This window comes from Struthio camelus, chromosome 5, assembly GCF_040807025.1.
Source record: "Struthio camelus isolate bStrCam1 chromosome 5, bStrCam1.hap1, whole genome shotgun sequence".
NCBI lineage: Eukaryota > Metazoa > Chordata > Aves > Struthioniformes > Struthionidae > Struthio > Struthio camelus.
In genome coordinates, this window is record NC_090946.1 from 79068809 (window position 1) to 79086397 (window position 17589).

Below are 17589 nucleotides of genomic sequence, written 5' to 3' on the forward strand. Positions count from 1 at the left end.
GAGGAATTTTAACAACGTGGAAGCTTTAGCCCTGACTGAACACCGACACGTTAGCCATTCGAGGGGGCACCAGGACCGAGATACCTTGCCAACACAGGACACTGCTCAAGAACAGTTTGTTTTTAAGACGGGATAGCCTGACCTGCTGCAGGTCAAGCCGGTGCTGTATCTACACATTTATGATGGCAGTTTATGGCCTGAACCAAGGACAGCCTCTCACACTAGAATTAGCAGAAGAGCCAAAATTAGGGCTTCTGTGACATTTCACCAGGCATCTGAGAGCTGCTGGAAGGGGAAAGCATGATCCTCACTTGTAAAGTGGCAGTAGAGGAATCCCACTCCAGTGGGAACCATGCAAGCGCACTGGTCTCTGGATCTGGCAGTGCAGTCTGAGCAGTCTGTGTACCGCTCTGGACAAATTCCTCTTGGACTGAGTGTCAGTGAATCCCAAAGGGGAACAGGGAAGAAATGTTAACAGGCCTATTCTACGCTTAAACAGATAATCCCTCACTGAGCCAAAATCCTGGTTATCATTAAGTAGCTCCCTTAAGCTAGTGCCTTAGACAAGCGCCTCTTGAACTGCAGCCTGTGGAGCACTACTTTACCTGTGCTGTACCTCCTCGCTCCCAGCTGCTAGGTTTCATTAAAGTGACAATTAATCCCCACCCTCCTTCTTTACTGATATTTTCCCCCCCGCCTCAAAGTAAATGCTGTAGCTACCACAAAGAGATTGTGCATTCAGGAAGAGCTGTCTCTTACAATATAAACAGAAAAGCAGCTGTTCTGCAACTCTTCTTTATTCATGTTAACGTACACAAGTAGTGGAAAAATTCCAGCTTTCAAAATTAGTAACACACACAAAAAGTTTCACTGGAGCAACTCAAAGCACAAGAAAACAAAAGTCTTGCAGAGATGCACAAATATCACAGTAACCCAGAAGAATGGGTTATGTTTTCCTGTTGCTAGTCAACGTAGATAAGCCTATTTCAGCTCACTCCAGCCGTGCAATATTTTTCTAACTATACATTCATGCAGCAGCACATAAGACTGTCTATCAGTCACTATTCAGACCTAATCATTCATAGGTTACCAAGTCAAATTGGAAAAGTTTTATAGAGAGTAAAAAAACAGAAGCCACATGAAGCAAGAATATTTTCATCTTGACAGGTAGAGCCTTTCTTCTTATGTCAACACCACTCAACTGCTGAACCTTCCAAATATGATAGACTGAAGAGGGATAATTCACGGTAAGATGTTCTAATTGCAGAGGTCACTGAAGAGACAATCATGATTAGTCTGATTGGAGAAGGTTGTACATGCTTATTTTTTCAGGCCTGAAGTTTTAGTTGGTACAGAATTTCTGATCTCTCGTATTATATACCAAGAGCAGCATTGTGTAAGAGAATAACTTAAGCTACCAGTATACTAGGCAAAGTAGAAAAACCCAAACGCATACATGGGAAAACATTGCATATAAGCAGCTTAGAGAAACTCAGACTCCTACACCATTTGATACACTACTTCACCCTTCAGGGAGAAGGTTTCATTAGCATTCTTTCACCAGTTCACAGAATCACAGAACAGTTGAGGTTGGAAGGGAGCTTTAAAGATCATCTAGCCCAACCCTCCCTGCTCAAGCAGAGTCACCTTGAGCAGGTTGCCCACAACCCTGTCTAGATGGCTTTTGAAAGTCTCCAAGGATGGAGACTCCACAGCCTCTCAGTTTGTCTCCTTCAGTGCACAGCTCCTACATCCCTTTCCATCTTCCTCCCACCCTTCCTCCTTCAGCATCACATGTCCTACTCCTAATCACTTCCTTTTTACTCCAGCCCCTTGATTAACTGGGAGATGGGGAGAAGGTGTGCATTTCTGTGATTATTAATGAACCTAAACACACCATGCATTTCTTCAGTGCTATTTGTACAGTTGCTACACGCCCTTGCAGAAAAAGCAAAGTACAGCAAAAATAGCACAGATGTTAACAGATGTTGGCACTCATTTGAGAAGACCAGACAACGCAAAATTTCAAAGTGCTCCTAGAGTAGGGCAATCAAGTTTAGCCATAAAGTTTCCACAGAACACAGAACACCCAACCTTGCTTTTTAAAAAGGATGCATTTGTTAGAGTCTTACCTGAAACATGTCTGTATCTTTATCATGAGTATACTCCACTACAACAGTCTGGTTTCTGGATAACGTGTAAGAGATACTGTGCTGACCTTTACAGCTGATGGCCTGTCGAATAAGAGAATATTTGTTACACACAGCTTCCATGTAAATATTATAATCAGACTCATTTCACTATACAAACACCTCTGACCATGATCAGGAAGAACAGAGCAGTGTACTGTAACACTTTATTACAAAGTAGAGAAAATACATACAAGAGGATTTTTTGTTTTGTTTTTGAACAAAAAAAACCTTGCAGTTTGCTTCTGCTTTCTATTTCTAAAACACTCAATACCTACTAGTACCATGGTTTAGATTCCCAGCACATCGTTAATACCTGTAAAAGGAAAGCGATCTCTACAGATATGGATGCAGCATCAAGTTCTACATAGCATTTCGGTATTTGAAACAAGACTGCAAGAGGACAACTCTTGTTATTCTGTTATTTGACTAAGATTGAAATTCTTTATTGTTTCAGCTTCCCAAGTTTACACCTCTAAGGCTGCTTTTTCTAAAAGATTTTACCAGTCCACCAACTACTTCAGAGAATGAAATAGAGACATCACCCCAACATAACATTTGTCCCAACTCAGAAAGAAACAGTAAGAACCAGTTTTCTTGAGTAAACATACATGGTACGTAATTGGCACAGCAAAAATCAGTAAGAGGTAGGGCCCAACAATCTTCTCAGGAACTCTTAGGCTCACTGTACAAAACTTCTGTGGCATGGATGATTGCTGCTCAAGCTTAAAGACTAGTACTCATTTGAAATGATTAAGCAGTGTCAAAGGCGATTGCACTAGATGTACAATGTAAATGCACTATTAAAAGGTTCATGACAGAGGAGAAAGAAGATGAGAAAAAGCCTATGGGCTACATATACACACACACTTCTCCAGAAACACTTTGCAGACTCTTAAATATTGAATTAATAATTAAAACTTCCCCCACTGCTCAGCTGAGTGGCTTTACTTTCTAGAGAAGTTTCTCTCTCACTGCCCTCGTTCCTTTACGCTGCCCTTCTACAAAAATCACAGGCAACAGATAGGGATGATTAAACTAAACAAGTAAATACATCCTGCTCATCTGTCTGTCATCACTGACAAAGTCTAAATGATCCCAAAGCTACCAATCAATTGTTAAACAACTCACTAAAAGTCTTTGACTATTTGAGACATGAAGACATTACCTGAACACTAAAAACCTAAGGGCTAGCAAAAGTAATTGACGTAAAAATGTTGAAAGTCCATATAACGGAAGAAATCTTTTTTGTAAGCTACGTGCATTTGCAGCAACAGATTATACAGAGCTTTTGCCATGTGCCTCTCACTGGAAGTGCTCAGCAGCTCCAACACCTGCTACAGAATTAGGCTTAGGTGATGGTATCTGGAGGCAAAAGATGGACAAGATGACCTTTTCCAGTCCCTTACAGCCTTATGCCACTTTTTTTCCTGAAATATAGCTTTAAACATTTAGGAGGTTATGTTACTTCAAGTGACAAAGTCTAGCTTCACTGCTTTTGCCTCAACTGTTGAAAGGTAAGATAAATTTAAGCATATTTGGTGATCAGCTGCAAGCTAAGTTTCTAAATTTCTCATTCGAAATTTATATAGTCTTTCTTCTAATAATCATCATGCTGATGCACAATATGTTGCAAGAACTAACAGCATCTCTAAATACAATACAAATGAGGTCAATGCAATTTTGTGACCTGCTAGGAACCATACATCAAGTCTTACTGAACTGTAGGACTGAACCATACATCAAGAGCTTTTCTTCTTTGTATGCTTCACAACTAACAATGAGATCTCAAGCCCCGAGTAGGTCTCAGGTGCTACTGGAGTATAAATGAAACACTAAGAAGAGATGAACAAGAAACCCTTACACCCTGGATTTTAGGCATAATATGGCAATAATTTACACTCCTATAATTAGATACCGTTTCAAAAATCGGAAGGTAGTAGCTTTTGCACAAAATTCATGAAAGTTTTCATTCATTTCCACAAAACTGTGTGGCAGCTGGGAACATAACAGAGGACAGGCCTAACAGCAACCCTTAACCCGATGGCCTTGACTTTGGCCTAGCCAGTCCGTAGAGCGCTGCCCACCAGCAGTTGGGCAATGTTCCCAGGCAGGGATGTGTGCCCTGAGCTTACGCTATGTCAGACAAGATACTGGATCAAATGCGAACTTTGGTCAGATCCAAGACTGCAACTTTTAAGGTTTGACAACAGTATCTGGGCACAGAAAAAGAGAAGGGGAAGGTAGGAACTTCTGGAAATTCTTAGGTAGGGTCACATCCTAAGCCAGTTCACACGAGAGTGATACAGCTAAAGGGGAAAGAAAGAAAGGGGAAAAAAAGGGGAGGGGGGGGGAAATCAGCACCGAGTTTTCAGTGCAGACACATAAGATAAGCTTGAGATTTCTGGAGCCTACTAGTTCACCAATTTCAGTGTCAGAAATTGGTGTTACAAATCAATTTGACTAGCATTACTTATATAGGTGAATTATGTAAAATTGCCTGCAGGAGTTTGGAATTACTAAAATATTTGAGCCCTACTAGGCCGAGTATGGCCATTGTCTCCTCTGAAATATTAGTCTAGGACATAACCTATACTTTTCTATGTTCCTTCCCCCTCCCATCTTTTCTTCCTCATCCTATTTCCCCTCCTCTTTGCCTTCCATTACTTAAACTCAGTTATTTTCAGTGTAAAGCACCACATTTCCTGGAACTGTATAGTCATTTTTCCAAAAACTAAGAATGTTTTAAGAAATGTTTCAGCTTGCATGCTTTCCAATTCAAAAGATATTTCACATGCATTTTAATTACCTGTCTCAAAGCAATTGGCCACTTAAGCCAAAAAAGGACCAGAATAAACACGGAAGAAGCGGCCCAATGAACTGTGATAAGAGAGAGGAGAAAAAACCACCCCAAACAAAAAAAAAAAAAACACCCACATCTAAAACAGTTGAAAGCAGCTACAGGCAAAAATCATGAAGCATTCTGACAGCTTGAGAAGCTACAGAACGACAATACCGCCAGTCCCCCACAAGTCCAGAGACTGATTGCCAACCCCCCTATAAAATTCTTATGGGATTGTAGCAACCAAAACAGTGAGGTTCCCCTTTCACGGTTTTTAGCATTCACGTTTCCAGACTTTTTTCTGCCTTTTTTTTTTTTTTTTGGGGGGGGGGGGTAAGTGTGGAGGCTGTCACACAATTACATCGCTCTAGGAACTGAAGCAATATCGTGAAGATATATAGCAGAATCACAAGTTCTAGCAGATAACTTAAGAGTTTGAGGTTGGACAACACTGCTTCACACCTTCTAGCCAGGAACTAAAAAAAGGAATGAAGAGAAACCAGGCACTAAACCAGCAACCTTAGCTTTGTCCCCCTACCTCCACCCCAAGGCTGCCAAGAACTACTAGAGCAACAGTGTCCACACTTCTTCAAAGCTGGAACTCACAGTCCAAACTTTTGAGCCTCTGGGCCAACATCAGCTAAATTTGAAAGCGGCTTTCTCATCTCTCTTAGATTTTTTCAAGTTTAATGAAAATCAGCAACTGAGCGCAGGGAAAAGAACCAAATGAGTTCTTAGCTGAAACAAGCGCTGGCAAAAAACTCTCTAACCTATACAGCTTGAGCCTGCCAAACAAATCAGAAACATATGCCTCTACACCGGCCATAGCGCACACAATCTCGTCTGGTAGGAATGCTGTTAGGGAGATACAGGCTAGATTAATTCTGCCGCCTACAAACAACTTGTTTTGTATTTCTATGCATAACTGTCTTGAGCTGCTGAATTCATGTGCTGGGAGAAAAGAGAGCAAACTGGGGACTAACGGACAAAAAAACATTACGAGGGGAAAGAGAGGGAAGAAATAGCAACAAGAGAACAATTCCACTGCTAATGATGCCATGTCTGCATTGAGGCTGAGGGACTTTGAGTCCACCTGCAAGCAGAAGGTAAAAAAGGGAAAGTTTCTTTCCAACTCGGAGCTTGCAGTTACGTTGTAGGCCATTCACCTCCATATGACTTTCAAGGAATAAGATAGCGTACAGTAGCCTCAAGCCACTGCCGAAGCTACCTCTGCAGCATGGCACTCCCATTGCCCAAGTTTCCTGTCCCAGGGATTTAGGGCCATCAGAACTGGTATGTGTTAGCAGCAGCAAAAAGGAGTCATATCTGAGGAGCCCCGCTCTCGTGGCCCAATTTTTACCCCATCCCCCACCCCGTGCCACGGCACTTCAAATTTCCACTTATATCCTTCCTTACTTGGTCTTGTTTTTTCCTGCTTCCTTAGACGCACTTTTTCATTCTTGCTCTTTTCTCTATTTTCAGAACGAATCTCGTTACACAGCAGTCTGCACCCACAATCAAAGCAGCAGCTAAAGGTAACGGCTTACAAATTTGTCAGGTCTCAGAGGAACTCAGATCAAATATCAGCGACTCCCAGCAGCAATGCTGCAACTCAGTCAGCACCAGGAACATCCCACCTCACCTCAATTCTTTGCTCCTCATCCCCACCACTCCCCAAAAGGTAGCTTCTATATGTTTCACCACCATTTCAAAAAACTGAGAAAGTAAAATTCTTTTACCTCATATATAAAAATACCCTGCAGGTAAGGGGAAAAAATAAAGATGCATTTTTAACAGTATTTCTTAACACTGTGTGTTTTCTTTTTTTTCTTTTTTTTTTTTTAAATACAGCTATAAAGGAGGGAAATCATCATAAAAAAAACACACAACACACCTTTATCAGATTGGATATAGGCCAAGCTGACAAGCAGCAGTTCACACCACCAATTTATGACCATACAGCGTTACTGAGGAACGCCGCACCACACTGAGTGACACCATTGAGAGTGCCACCTCTCTCCTAACCATGGACGTCACAGGTGACTACTATATCATGGCAATTAGCAAAAAGGTCAGTACACCTGAAAACAAATTTTAACTGTTTCCTGTCATACAATGACAAATTAATGCTAACAGATCTTCAGAAATGCCTTTAACCACCCACAAGGGTTCTTTTCCAAGAGCTATCCTGTACCTTGCAGTGTTTTGGTTTCTGAGTGCAACACCACATTTTCCCCAGACTTTTTTTTTTTTTTTTTTTTTTTTAAAAAAAACAGGCTACTCTTCAAGAACTCGGAAAGCCTCCATTTTGCACAGAATGATGAACTAGTGTCTAATTTTGATATTTGTCTTTTGTAATAAGCACGCTACTGTTTTGCCCAAGAACAGATGTTTAAGGGCATAGTAAACATTCTGGCTTAAGGATCAAACCTGATGAAAGGCTTGCAATGTGCAAGCTTTCCCCTCCCCCCAGATTATACTAATTATTTTAATAAGAGAGACTACATTTATCCATGAAACTCCCCTTTGAGTGGAAAAACACATCAGCTTTACATCCACCTTCAGCATGATTCTCTCTATTAGGGACGTCTCCTGGCACGCTGCAGCTCTTTTCTTCGTGCTGACACTGATGAAAGCTGTTTATTTCCCTTAGTCATCTTCAGCCCAACAGTTCAAGAGCAGATCAGGAGCTCAAGGCAGGACTACGTTAACTTAATGCTATTAGGTCAAACCTTTTGTATGAGAAGCGTTTCAATGAACTCGAGCAGCACATCTTGAATTCTCACAGCCTTTAGGCTGCTGCTTAGAGGCTTGCAGGGAGCAGCTCTAATCTACTTCTAGAAATGGAGATTTTGCTCTTTTCTGCTAGTCTGCAGAAAATGTTTCCAAGGGAAAAAAAAAAAAAAAAAAAACAACCTCTATGCTTGGAGATTTAACTTCACAGTTCACTTGTCCATAGCCAGCTCCCCAAAGATCATGAGGGGCTTATTATTACAGGTACCAACTCTTCTGCACTTCATCAGAAGAGAAGGTTAGAATCCATTAAGGAAAGAGGCAGATACCTCACAGGGAGGGCTGCTCTACTAGAGCAGCAGGTTCAGCTTAGTTAATTAGGTTGGATTAGGACAATAAAATGATTTATGGGAAGACTTCTAGTTTTCTTCATTGGCAATCAAGCTGACTGACATCACACTGACATGTTTAAAATCAATGACAGCAACGCCTTCATGAGCTAAACGCTTTTTCACTTGGCTGCTGGCCTTCAATTTCTTTTAAGTTGCAAGAACTTTTGTCCGACATCGTTGAGTGTTTCTTATGTTCTTTTTTTTTTTTTTTTTATAAAAGAAAAAGGAAGTTTTAACTAGCGAGGAAGAAATTGTTGTAAAGTGAAGAACATGGCACATTTCCACAGGATTTCTGGACTGTCTTACAGTGCCAGTAGACATGAGGTTATCATAAAACACACACAACAAAAGCACATGATCATGACACACTGACATTTTGCCCACATCAGAAGAGTCTTCTGTCATTTAAAAGGAAAATTGTCCTAACTTGTTGTGTAATTTCCTCAGTCCACGTAATAACTAATCTTATCTCAAGACTAAGCACTTGCAATTTTGCTGTCTCAGTTCAAAACCAGCTGTAATTGTCCAGAATAATTGCTTCTGTAACATTAGATTTCCATAATACTGAAAATTTACACTGACCTCTGACTATTGATATAGCTATTATATATATATTTTCCCTCTAACCTTCCACAAGAAAAATGAGACATTATCATGGAAACCTTGTGGGCTTCATGTGCCTCGAGGAGGGGCTGAAGCGTCTGTACCAACCCAAATCACAGTCCCAGCTGTTTAAGAAGTCTGCATCTGCTTCCTGCACAGCTCCACACAAGATCATCTTTTAACGTTTTCCTTTCCTTATAACCAAAGGTTTACATTATAACTGCACGGACATTTTTAAGCCTAAAAACGTACATGCTCTGCCCCACATTTTTTGAATAACCGTGCTAACACCTCCTCCAACTCTAACTTTTCAGCTGTCAAATGAAACTGTTAACAAACACCAAACCTTAATCAGAGAGTCAGCAAACACAGGTAAAGACAAAGAGGATGCCACCAGAAACAAATGAACAAAATTGCGTAACATAGTCCCAGAAATGCACACTAAAGGCTATTTCTGACAGCGACACCGATGTTGCAACCGCAAACAGGCAAAGTTATTAACTGGTAAACTGAATATGGCAACGCTTGGCTCCTGAAAAGCGCCAATTTGAACTGCAAACATTCCTTATTAGTTCCAGTTAGTTTTGTTTGTTTGTTAGCGCCTGGATCAGTCAGTGATAAACACATTCAAAACTGACTGTGGAAAGTTCAAACCACACATGTAACAGGTAATTTGACAACAGATGGTTGGTGTAGGTTTAAACTTTCTTCAAATGTGCGTCTGGCACTGTCTGCAATCCCAGTCATGACAAACTAGGTGATTTATAACCTGCAGGCCACCTCGCTCCACTCCCCTGGATGCAAGCCAGTCCCTCTAAACCCACAGCCCATGGTTCACACTGTCTACGCAGAAACAGTCTCAGCAAACACTTTGGCCTTTTATTTACACTTCAAGCTTTTATTGCTTCCAAAGCATTCAGAAGTTTTTCTTACATACCCTTTTCACATTGGGTTTATAAAGGGGAGAGAAGGGGGACAAGCTAGAAGGGACAACACATTTGTCCCCTGCCTACATCCAAACCATTTGCTGCATGGGGCACACTGCAGCTTCCATGCTGTTATTCCAGCAATCGACTATTTATCAACTCAATAGGCGCATGTTAAACTATTTGCTCTATTTGTAGTTTGTAACTTTCAGACAACTAGGCAATATGATGCAAATAGCCCATTTTCCAGAAAAGACATAAAAACAGCCTAACCTGTTGCACTTTGTAATTCAGCGCATTAAAAACAGTCTGAAATAGGTGTCAGTTTATACCGACAGGTCAAGCAATAAGATACAGAACCATTTCTGAGCCGCTGTAAGTCACAAGTTGTCCGTTGATGGTTGTGAGTCGGCACTTCACCTACCTAACCCGCAAACCGTTTTCCTCCCGATCTTGCCTTTTAGCTTTTCTAACCCTTAAAACCTTTATTTTCTCTTTCCATTTTCTTTTATCCATGTTCAAGAACATTATACTGCAAGTGATCTTTCACCCATCTTTGAAATTGAGCCTGTAAATTCTGTTCCTTTAGTGAGCTTACTGAATTTCCTCCCTTCAGCAGACTAGAGCTAGAGCCAGCTCCGAGGCATAACACATTAAGCTGTGGCAGCGTTAGATACATCAACTACCCACAGAATAATCATTTATCTCCAACTCCAGACTGCTCCTTTGGGCAAACTATTGCCTGCACATTGCTCTCTCCCTTTCTATTGCAACTGCTCCAGAGCGGCGCAGCGTACTCCTCGGTTGAAGGAACATTTCACCTGCTTTGGAAAACCAGGAGACACAAGTGGATCACTGTCTTGCACTGAGTTTCATCTATGTGGTGTGCGCGAGTTAGAGGTGTTTGAACAATCATTTCCGACTTTCAGTATATGCACAGTCTTCTAAATTTTGCAGTTTATATGTTCATAACAACAATATTTATTTATTTTAAATAAAGTCATACTACAACTTCTCACTGAGTCCACCAGGTAGTCTCTCTATATACTCAGTGGTTATCAGTTAAGATAAGATCAACCCACTGTATTATAAGCCGGATTTGCATGTACCTATTGATAGGGACTATACTCATTTTTATGTTCTTCCATTTTAGAAGAACGGTTAAGATTCTTTTTGGAAGACACATCTGCTCCTGTTTCAGCTTAAACCCACCATGTAGTCACACCACTGTCTAAAAAAGGAAAAAATGCATACAGGCATGAACTTGCAAAAGTGTTTTTACAGGGTATTTTATAGTCATTCGTGAAGAGAAAGCAAAACAGCCCAGAAGAGCAGGATCAAAAAGGTAGAATGTATTTCGGTTGAAGTACTGCTTTTGGAGCAAGACCTCTTACGATCTGCTGAGCATCCAAGGTCTCTATCTGCAACAGACAGGAAAGAAAGGAAGAGACACGCAGCTGAGCTCTGTCGAAAGCTACAGATCCCCGTTACGCTGCCGAGTCTTTGGCAACAAGAAAAAGCACTATCCTTGAGCCTCAGTGTAACAAAGCTGGTTCACATCATCCCCACAGCAAAGATGCCTAAAATCTTTCCCCTTTAAAAGTGAGCTAAAGAGCCCTGAAGAGCTGAAGAGACTACAGGGCTACTAAGAGAGCGAAAAGAAACGGTTCAGCCATGGCTGCTGGAGGGTGTAGGGGGAGGACTAAGTGGTTGACGGGAAAAAAACAAAAAACAAAACCCACACATACTACATACATATATACACACACACACACACACACCCCAAGAGCTGCATTGAACAAGCTGTTCACTGTCTTAAGATCATAAGGTAAGAAAGAGTTGTATTACCGTTCTTTAGCACCTCTGGCCTTCTGAAGGCAATAATACTGATCCCAAAAATCCTGGCATTAGTTTGCTAAGGATAGGAGTCTTCTCGAAGGCTGCAAGCTTATAAATTTAAATATGAAGGCATAAACATGATTTGGCCACTGCAGCTGGAGCCCACTCCCCAAAACTCTTGATACACCCACAAAAACATCAGTAATTAGAGGAGGATGCAACAGTCTGCCTGTAAGCGAACATTCTGATGCCAGCAGTCTACAGTTCATTTATATACGGCAGGAACAAAAGCAGCAGATGCCTGGCTACACTGATGTATTTGGATATGCCAAGCACACAAAATAGCCACAAATTAGAATCCTTAACTGAAAAACAGAAAAAAAATAAAGTCCTCTAAAGGGCTTCTAGCCATACATATACTGAAGATTTGTATACGCTGTGCACAGCGGTGAATGCGTCCGTGAATCAAAGCACCCATGAGCACCAGTCTGAGTCTGCCTGCCAAAAGAGAGCACATAATAACAAGATGAGAAGCTGCATATCATTCTATAGCTTCCAGAAGCCATAAATTCACTTTGACACAAATCAATTTTACATTAACACAGCCAAAGACTCTCTAGATACTTACCTTAACAGACCTGTTAAGCAGCTGTACAAAAATCTCTCAAGAGGAAAAAAAAATAGACGTGAACTCACTCTTGCCAAAAAGCTATTTAGTGCTCATTTTTAAAAAAGTCCATCAAGGGAAAGAAGTTACCTTTTAAGGCTTCACACTATAGCTAGATTATCGCCCTAAGAAAAAGCATTAATAAAGAGACCCAAAACCACTCAGATTCATTTCTGCTGGTCAGGGCTTCCTACAGAAATTGCAACTAGTCATTGCAATAAACTGGACTTTGCACTATTCTCATTCATTGAAACTACCAACAAAAAAATTCCTACAGTTCAACTGGTACTTGGACCAGATATTACTGATAGCAGCTCCCAGAGAAAAGTGCGACCAGCAGGTCCTTAGTATATTTTCAGGTGATAACTTGCATGCTATTTCTTCTGCTTGAGCTTTAACAGCACGCATCTTGGACGCAAGGAAAGGGTCACTGTCTTTTGGGGAGGGGGTGTCTTTAAAGCCAAATGCGTCTCGAAAGAAATATTTCCCCTTACTGTAATCTCTACAGCTATCACTTACAAATATTACAAATAAGCATTCCCATGTTTAATCTTCAGACCTTATTCACATTCCTCATACGCAACTCAGCATATTTAGAAATGCACACTTTTCTGTTTCAACTCTGATTGAGCTACTTAAATGATTTAAGTCGTGAAGTTAATACACTCCGTCAAAATGCCATCCCAATTTATGCTGCTGCACAGGAGTTGGAAAAATCAGCTTGCTAGCAAGTGGGAAGGAAGGAGCTTTCTTCAGCACAACTGCAGCTGCCAAGCTCATTTCAGAACAGAGCTGACTGCGTGCCCCTCCAGTGCTGTGTCTGAATGCGTGCAGAACTGAAAACAAGTCTGGCCCTGCTTCGTACAAAAATAAAGTCACCCAGGAAAAAGAAAAACTATCTCTTCGCACAGGAGACTGTGTGGCACTTGGAGGCTGCAGTAACTAGTGCTGCCTCTATCTCACAAGCTGAGAAGGACATTGAGAAAATGACAGGTATGTGTCCTAGTCTCAACCACCCACCTGAACTATAATAAGGCGTTAACAACTAAATGTGGGGTTTATTTACGGGAATGTTGTGTCCCTGGCTGTCACTCTCAGTATTTTACAGGCCAAGCTAACAGCTAGATTGACAAACCACATTCATTACTAGTACAGGGAGGTTCAACAGGAAGCAAAACGTTTAATTTCTTTGTTTATTTATAACTGTAGTTTGGAATCAAAGATGGGGAGGAAAAAAAAAAAAACAAACAGGAACAAAAAGGTACAGAACAGAGCAAGTGCAGAAGAAGCGTCCAAGAGCGCTTCAGCCAAACTATGGGTAATGCCTGCCAGAAAACAGCTTTGATACCCGAGCGGAGCCAAGCAGAACTTTTACAGGCCAGTCTGCGATAAACAACCCTTGCTGCAGATCCACTGCTTTCTCAGCCCCAGCCAAGGGCCTGGGAGTGCTGCAGCTAACTGAGTAGTTACTTAAAAATTTCAAAATCCAGGATGTGAAAGGGTGAGCACAGGGCAATTAAAAGCCACGGAAATTCAAGTCTAGAGACAGACATTTGACAGAGGTAGCCACATCTGTTTCTCTTCCATCAGATAAAGACCAGCACAGCCCATTACTACTCTGAGTTGGGAGGCAAAGTCCCTCCCTCAATAGCTTTGAAAGGAATAAATTTAGCCTACTCTAGATTTTGCTGGAGAATATTCTGCAGCACAATTCCCAGCATTCAGAGAAAGTAATTAGAGGATTAGTAGCTGCTGTTGGTCTCAGTTCCTGTTATTTTCATTGTGTTCTCAAATTCAAGCCTTCTGTCATTTTTCAGTAAGGCTGATCGAGATGGGGGGGGGAGGGGGAGGGAAGGGAGAAACTCACGTTCCTAAAATTTAAATCTATCATCCTAGCTTAAAAATCAAAACTCAAGCCACTGAGATTTGTTGAAAATTTTTTAATTCTGGAATTTGGCTTATCATGCTACGTTAGATGCACACGTACCCAGAAGTTAAACTGCAGAAGAGATAAGCAGTTAAAATTTAAAGCAAGCTTTATAAGCAACTTGCTTTATATTCATATGTAACATTAGATAAGAAAATGTCTCATCAAGACCTGTGCACTTCAGACAACGTGATTTTACCACTGATAAACCTGTTTCCCCTCCCTTCCCCTAACACACGCATAGCCTCACTCAGAAATGAGGGAGGCAGAACTCCATCCTGTACAAACACCCATATTCTCTGTGCGTGCACCTTTAGGAACAAAGCCCAAGTTATCCGAATGCAGGTTCAAAAAAAAAAATCTCAACTTAGATTTGGAATTTAACTTGCAAAAAGCCCTATAGCACAAGACTGATGTTGCCACAGCCAAATTAACAAGCTACCCTAAAAATACAGGCTAGTAGCCAGTGATATACTGGGTTTGGGGGTTTATATTGAAACAAATGCTGAGAAGCATTATTAAACAATGACGCAACACGTTTAAGCACATAGTGTAAATAAGGTACTGTTTTTAAACCCTTGCTGTTCTCTGACTCTCTACTAAAGCAGTCTATATCTCTGTAGAGAATACAGAAGGCTTATAAAACTACACATAGCAAAACACACTGTACCCAGGAATTCTGGGGAAAAAATGCTACAAGTTCTTTAGGTAAACATTAATATTGGAAATGATTAACATGAACTAATTTAAAACATGTTTTTAAATCATGTTTTTAATTTGGTGGATTACACTACCCAACTTCTTAAATCAGTTGTTTAAAAGAGCTTTGAACAACCTTGAAAAACTTGGCTAGTTTAACTCCTCCCTTGGTAGGGACCTCAAATCTTCGCCATCAAGTCTTGTGATGGTGAGAGTATTTAGCACTCAAGACTATTAGACTGCCCATAATAAAGCAGATGAATTTCTTCAGGATTATCACTCAACAGTTAAGAATTCATACATTTAAATATATAAGCTAATGTCAAGCAGCAGTTTTAATAGCAGTATTTGACACTCATTTTAGAGTTAAACCATCTCACCATCCACAATTTCGCAAGTTTATGGAAAAGTACGTAAAAAAACAACACAGGCTCAGCCTCCCCTAAATATTTCATTCCTTAACCTCTTTTACACTGTAGCAAAAGTGTTTTTTTCAAGGAGCAGACCCTTAGTACTGCAGCTCTCAAACATCCCTGCAAAACAAAGCATTTCTACCTCGGCAGCAAAAAGATTAAGACAGCAAGTCTAAAAATATCATAAGTTGCTGCTTGGTCTGTAATACTCTACCATCCCCAAAGCTGGATCCCAGTCATGCTTCCTTTAAGTGAATGGGACAAATGCAAAAATCGCTATCAGCTTAACTGCAGCAGATCCACTACACTCGACTTTCCGTTGGTGTGAGTAATTATCTCAGTGGCCGAGAGGCTCAAGAGTTTTCAAAATCAACCACGTGGCTAGCAGAACTGCTAGTCCTGGTACTACTCATTTGTTACAGATTCATTCAAGGTAAGCAAAAGTTCTCATGTTGCACAGCTGGGCCGTTTTATTCAGAGCCAAAAAACCTAACTCAGAGATGCTCTACAGGCAGCCCAACCATTAACACACTCTGGGCAAGCTGCTTCACTGTCCATGCCAGGTTTATCCAACAGCAGACTCATTCCAAATGTAGACTCAGTGCTATTATCTACATCAATAGAGCAGGTGAGCATTGTTTTGAGATCCTGGCACATGGTTAACTAAAACAGTTGTACTTGATTTCTTATATGTATTTGCAAGATGATTTTTCTTCTTCTCTTTCCTTTTTACTGATGTAGTCTTGCACGCACAGCTAAGGGATTTCTATTCCTTTTCCCTGCATAAACTCTAATCACAAGCAGACAATTCTGGTTGCAAATGAAAGCTCTTCAACTAATATTTACACAGGCTAGACTGAAAGAGAGTTCTAATTAGATAGGCTAGATATATTTCTAGCCTCCTCTTCTCCCAAGAGGACCGTCTTTCTACATGTAATAAAAAGCAGACTGCACGACTGTGTTATTGTTAGAGTCCTGGTATCTCAGCAAGAGCCAGAGCCGGTCCTAGGCTTCACAGGCAGCCAAACTGTCTTACTCAAGACAGGAGCCCACTTGAAGAAGGTGTATCACCCAAGCCAGAGCAGGTAACTGTGATGAAGCGGTAAGGACATACAACCACAAAAGCTGGATGAAGGAATGGAGGGTGCACAGGACCAAGAGCAGCATGTCCCACATTCCTAAATCCAAGTTTCCTATGCTGACTAGATTGCTCTTCTCTCCCCCAAGGTGAAACAGTATGCTTTCACCTGTCAGGCTCCTCTGAGCTGTCTCTCACCATCAGCTCCTCCTGTACCACCTTTGCAATATGGACAGAGCAATATGGACATTCAAATTCCCACACCCTGTTATCAGAAGGACTAACACACAGGAAGTTGCTCAGCACAGTAATGTATGCCTCAAGAAAAAAGACAGTGGTAATTTTTTCCCTCTGCATATGCAGTGTGAGGAGCGTCCAAGACTCAGCTGCATGACACTACACTGCATTTGAGTTATAGCTCTAAAAACTTCCAAAAATTTTGCTCCAAGTTCAATGTTTTTGACTGCTAGTAATTCATTTCACGGTCTTCCTGTGTAAGCAGCACACGGGCTGGAGATTGCCAGTTCAGAGTTCAAGGCCTTGGTATAGACACCTACCTATTTTCTGTACAGCTGAAGATTGTTGTTTACTCACTCACTTCTAGCTGCTCATCATCACAACTATTGCCAATGAGACAGCTTGAAAAGAAGTTCTCTAACTTGTTTCTACTCAGGTTAGCTGAGAGAGCTGATAACTACCATTTAATTCAACTCATCTTTGACAAAGCAAGCAGCGTGAAGGGTAACCTGTTTCAACAGCACAACTGGGTCTGCAGCTTACTACATCGACCATTCACATCACATAGGCTTTCAGCCTATTTGGCGCATGAAACGGATACATTCTACTTGTTGTATATTACAGACCAACATTCACAAACATTTCAAAGCTTGGATGACTCCAGCATAAAAGTCAAGTGTTCCAAACCACCCAGCTGATGACCAAGTCTGTCAGCTGCAGATAAAAACAAGAAACAAGATTCCCTTCCCCACACCTTCTGCCAAAAAGCCATCACTCTTTCCAAAGAAGTTTTAGTTGCTGCAGAAAAAGCATTGTAAATATTGTGCAAGTTATTTGTATTGTCCTTTCTCTCTTCTACCCTCACCCCTCACCTCCAGACCTATCCTCCTGTCATGTGCTCTTGACCAAATACGTAATGACTACCTACAGTTACTGCATGATTTGGATTCCGTATCACACTGAAATCGCATTGTCTTCACTCATTATTAGCCAAATTCTATGATGGGTTTTGACCATCTGGAGGACAGCCAAAGGAGCCCTCGG

The 17589-nt window shown here is 41.1% G+C and overlaps 1 protein-coding gene across 2 annotated transcripts in view; it reads right to left on the reverse strand.

Moving 5' to 3' along the window:
• PELI2 (pellino E3 ubiquitin protein ligase family member 2) overlaps positions 1–17589 on the reverse strand; it is an 84132-nt gene that overhangs the window by 12473 nt on the left and 54070 nt on the right. For both annotated transcript variants that reach the window (XM_068947459.1, XM_068947460.1), the window contains exon 3: positions 2133–2234. In XM_068947459.1, coding sequence (XP_068803560.1) covers positions 2133–2234 — 102 coding nt within the window. The remainder of the gene's footprint in view (positions 1–2132; positions 2235–17589) is intronic.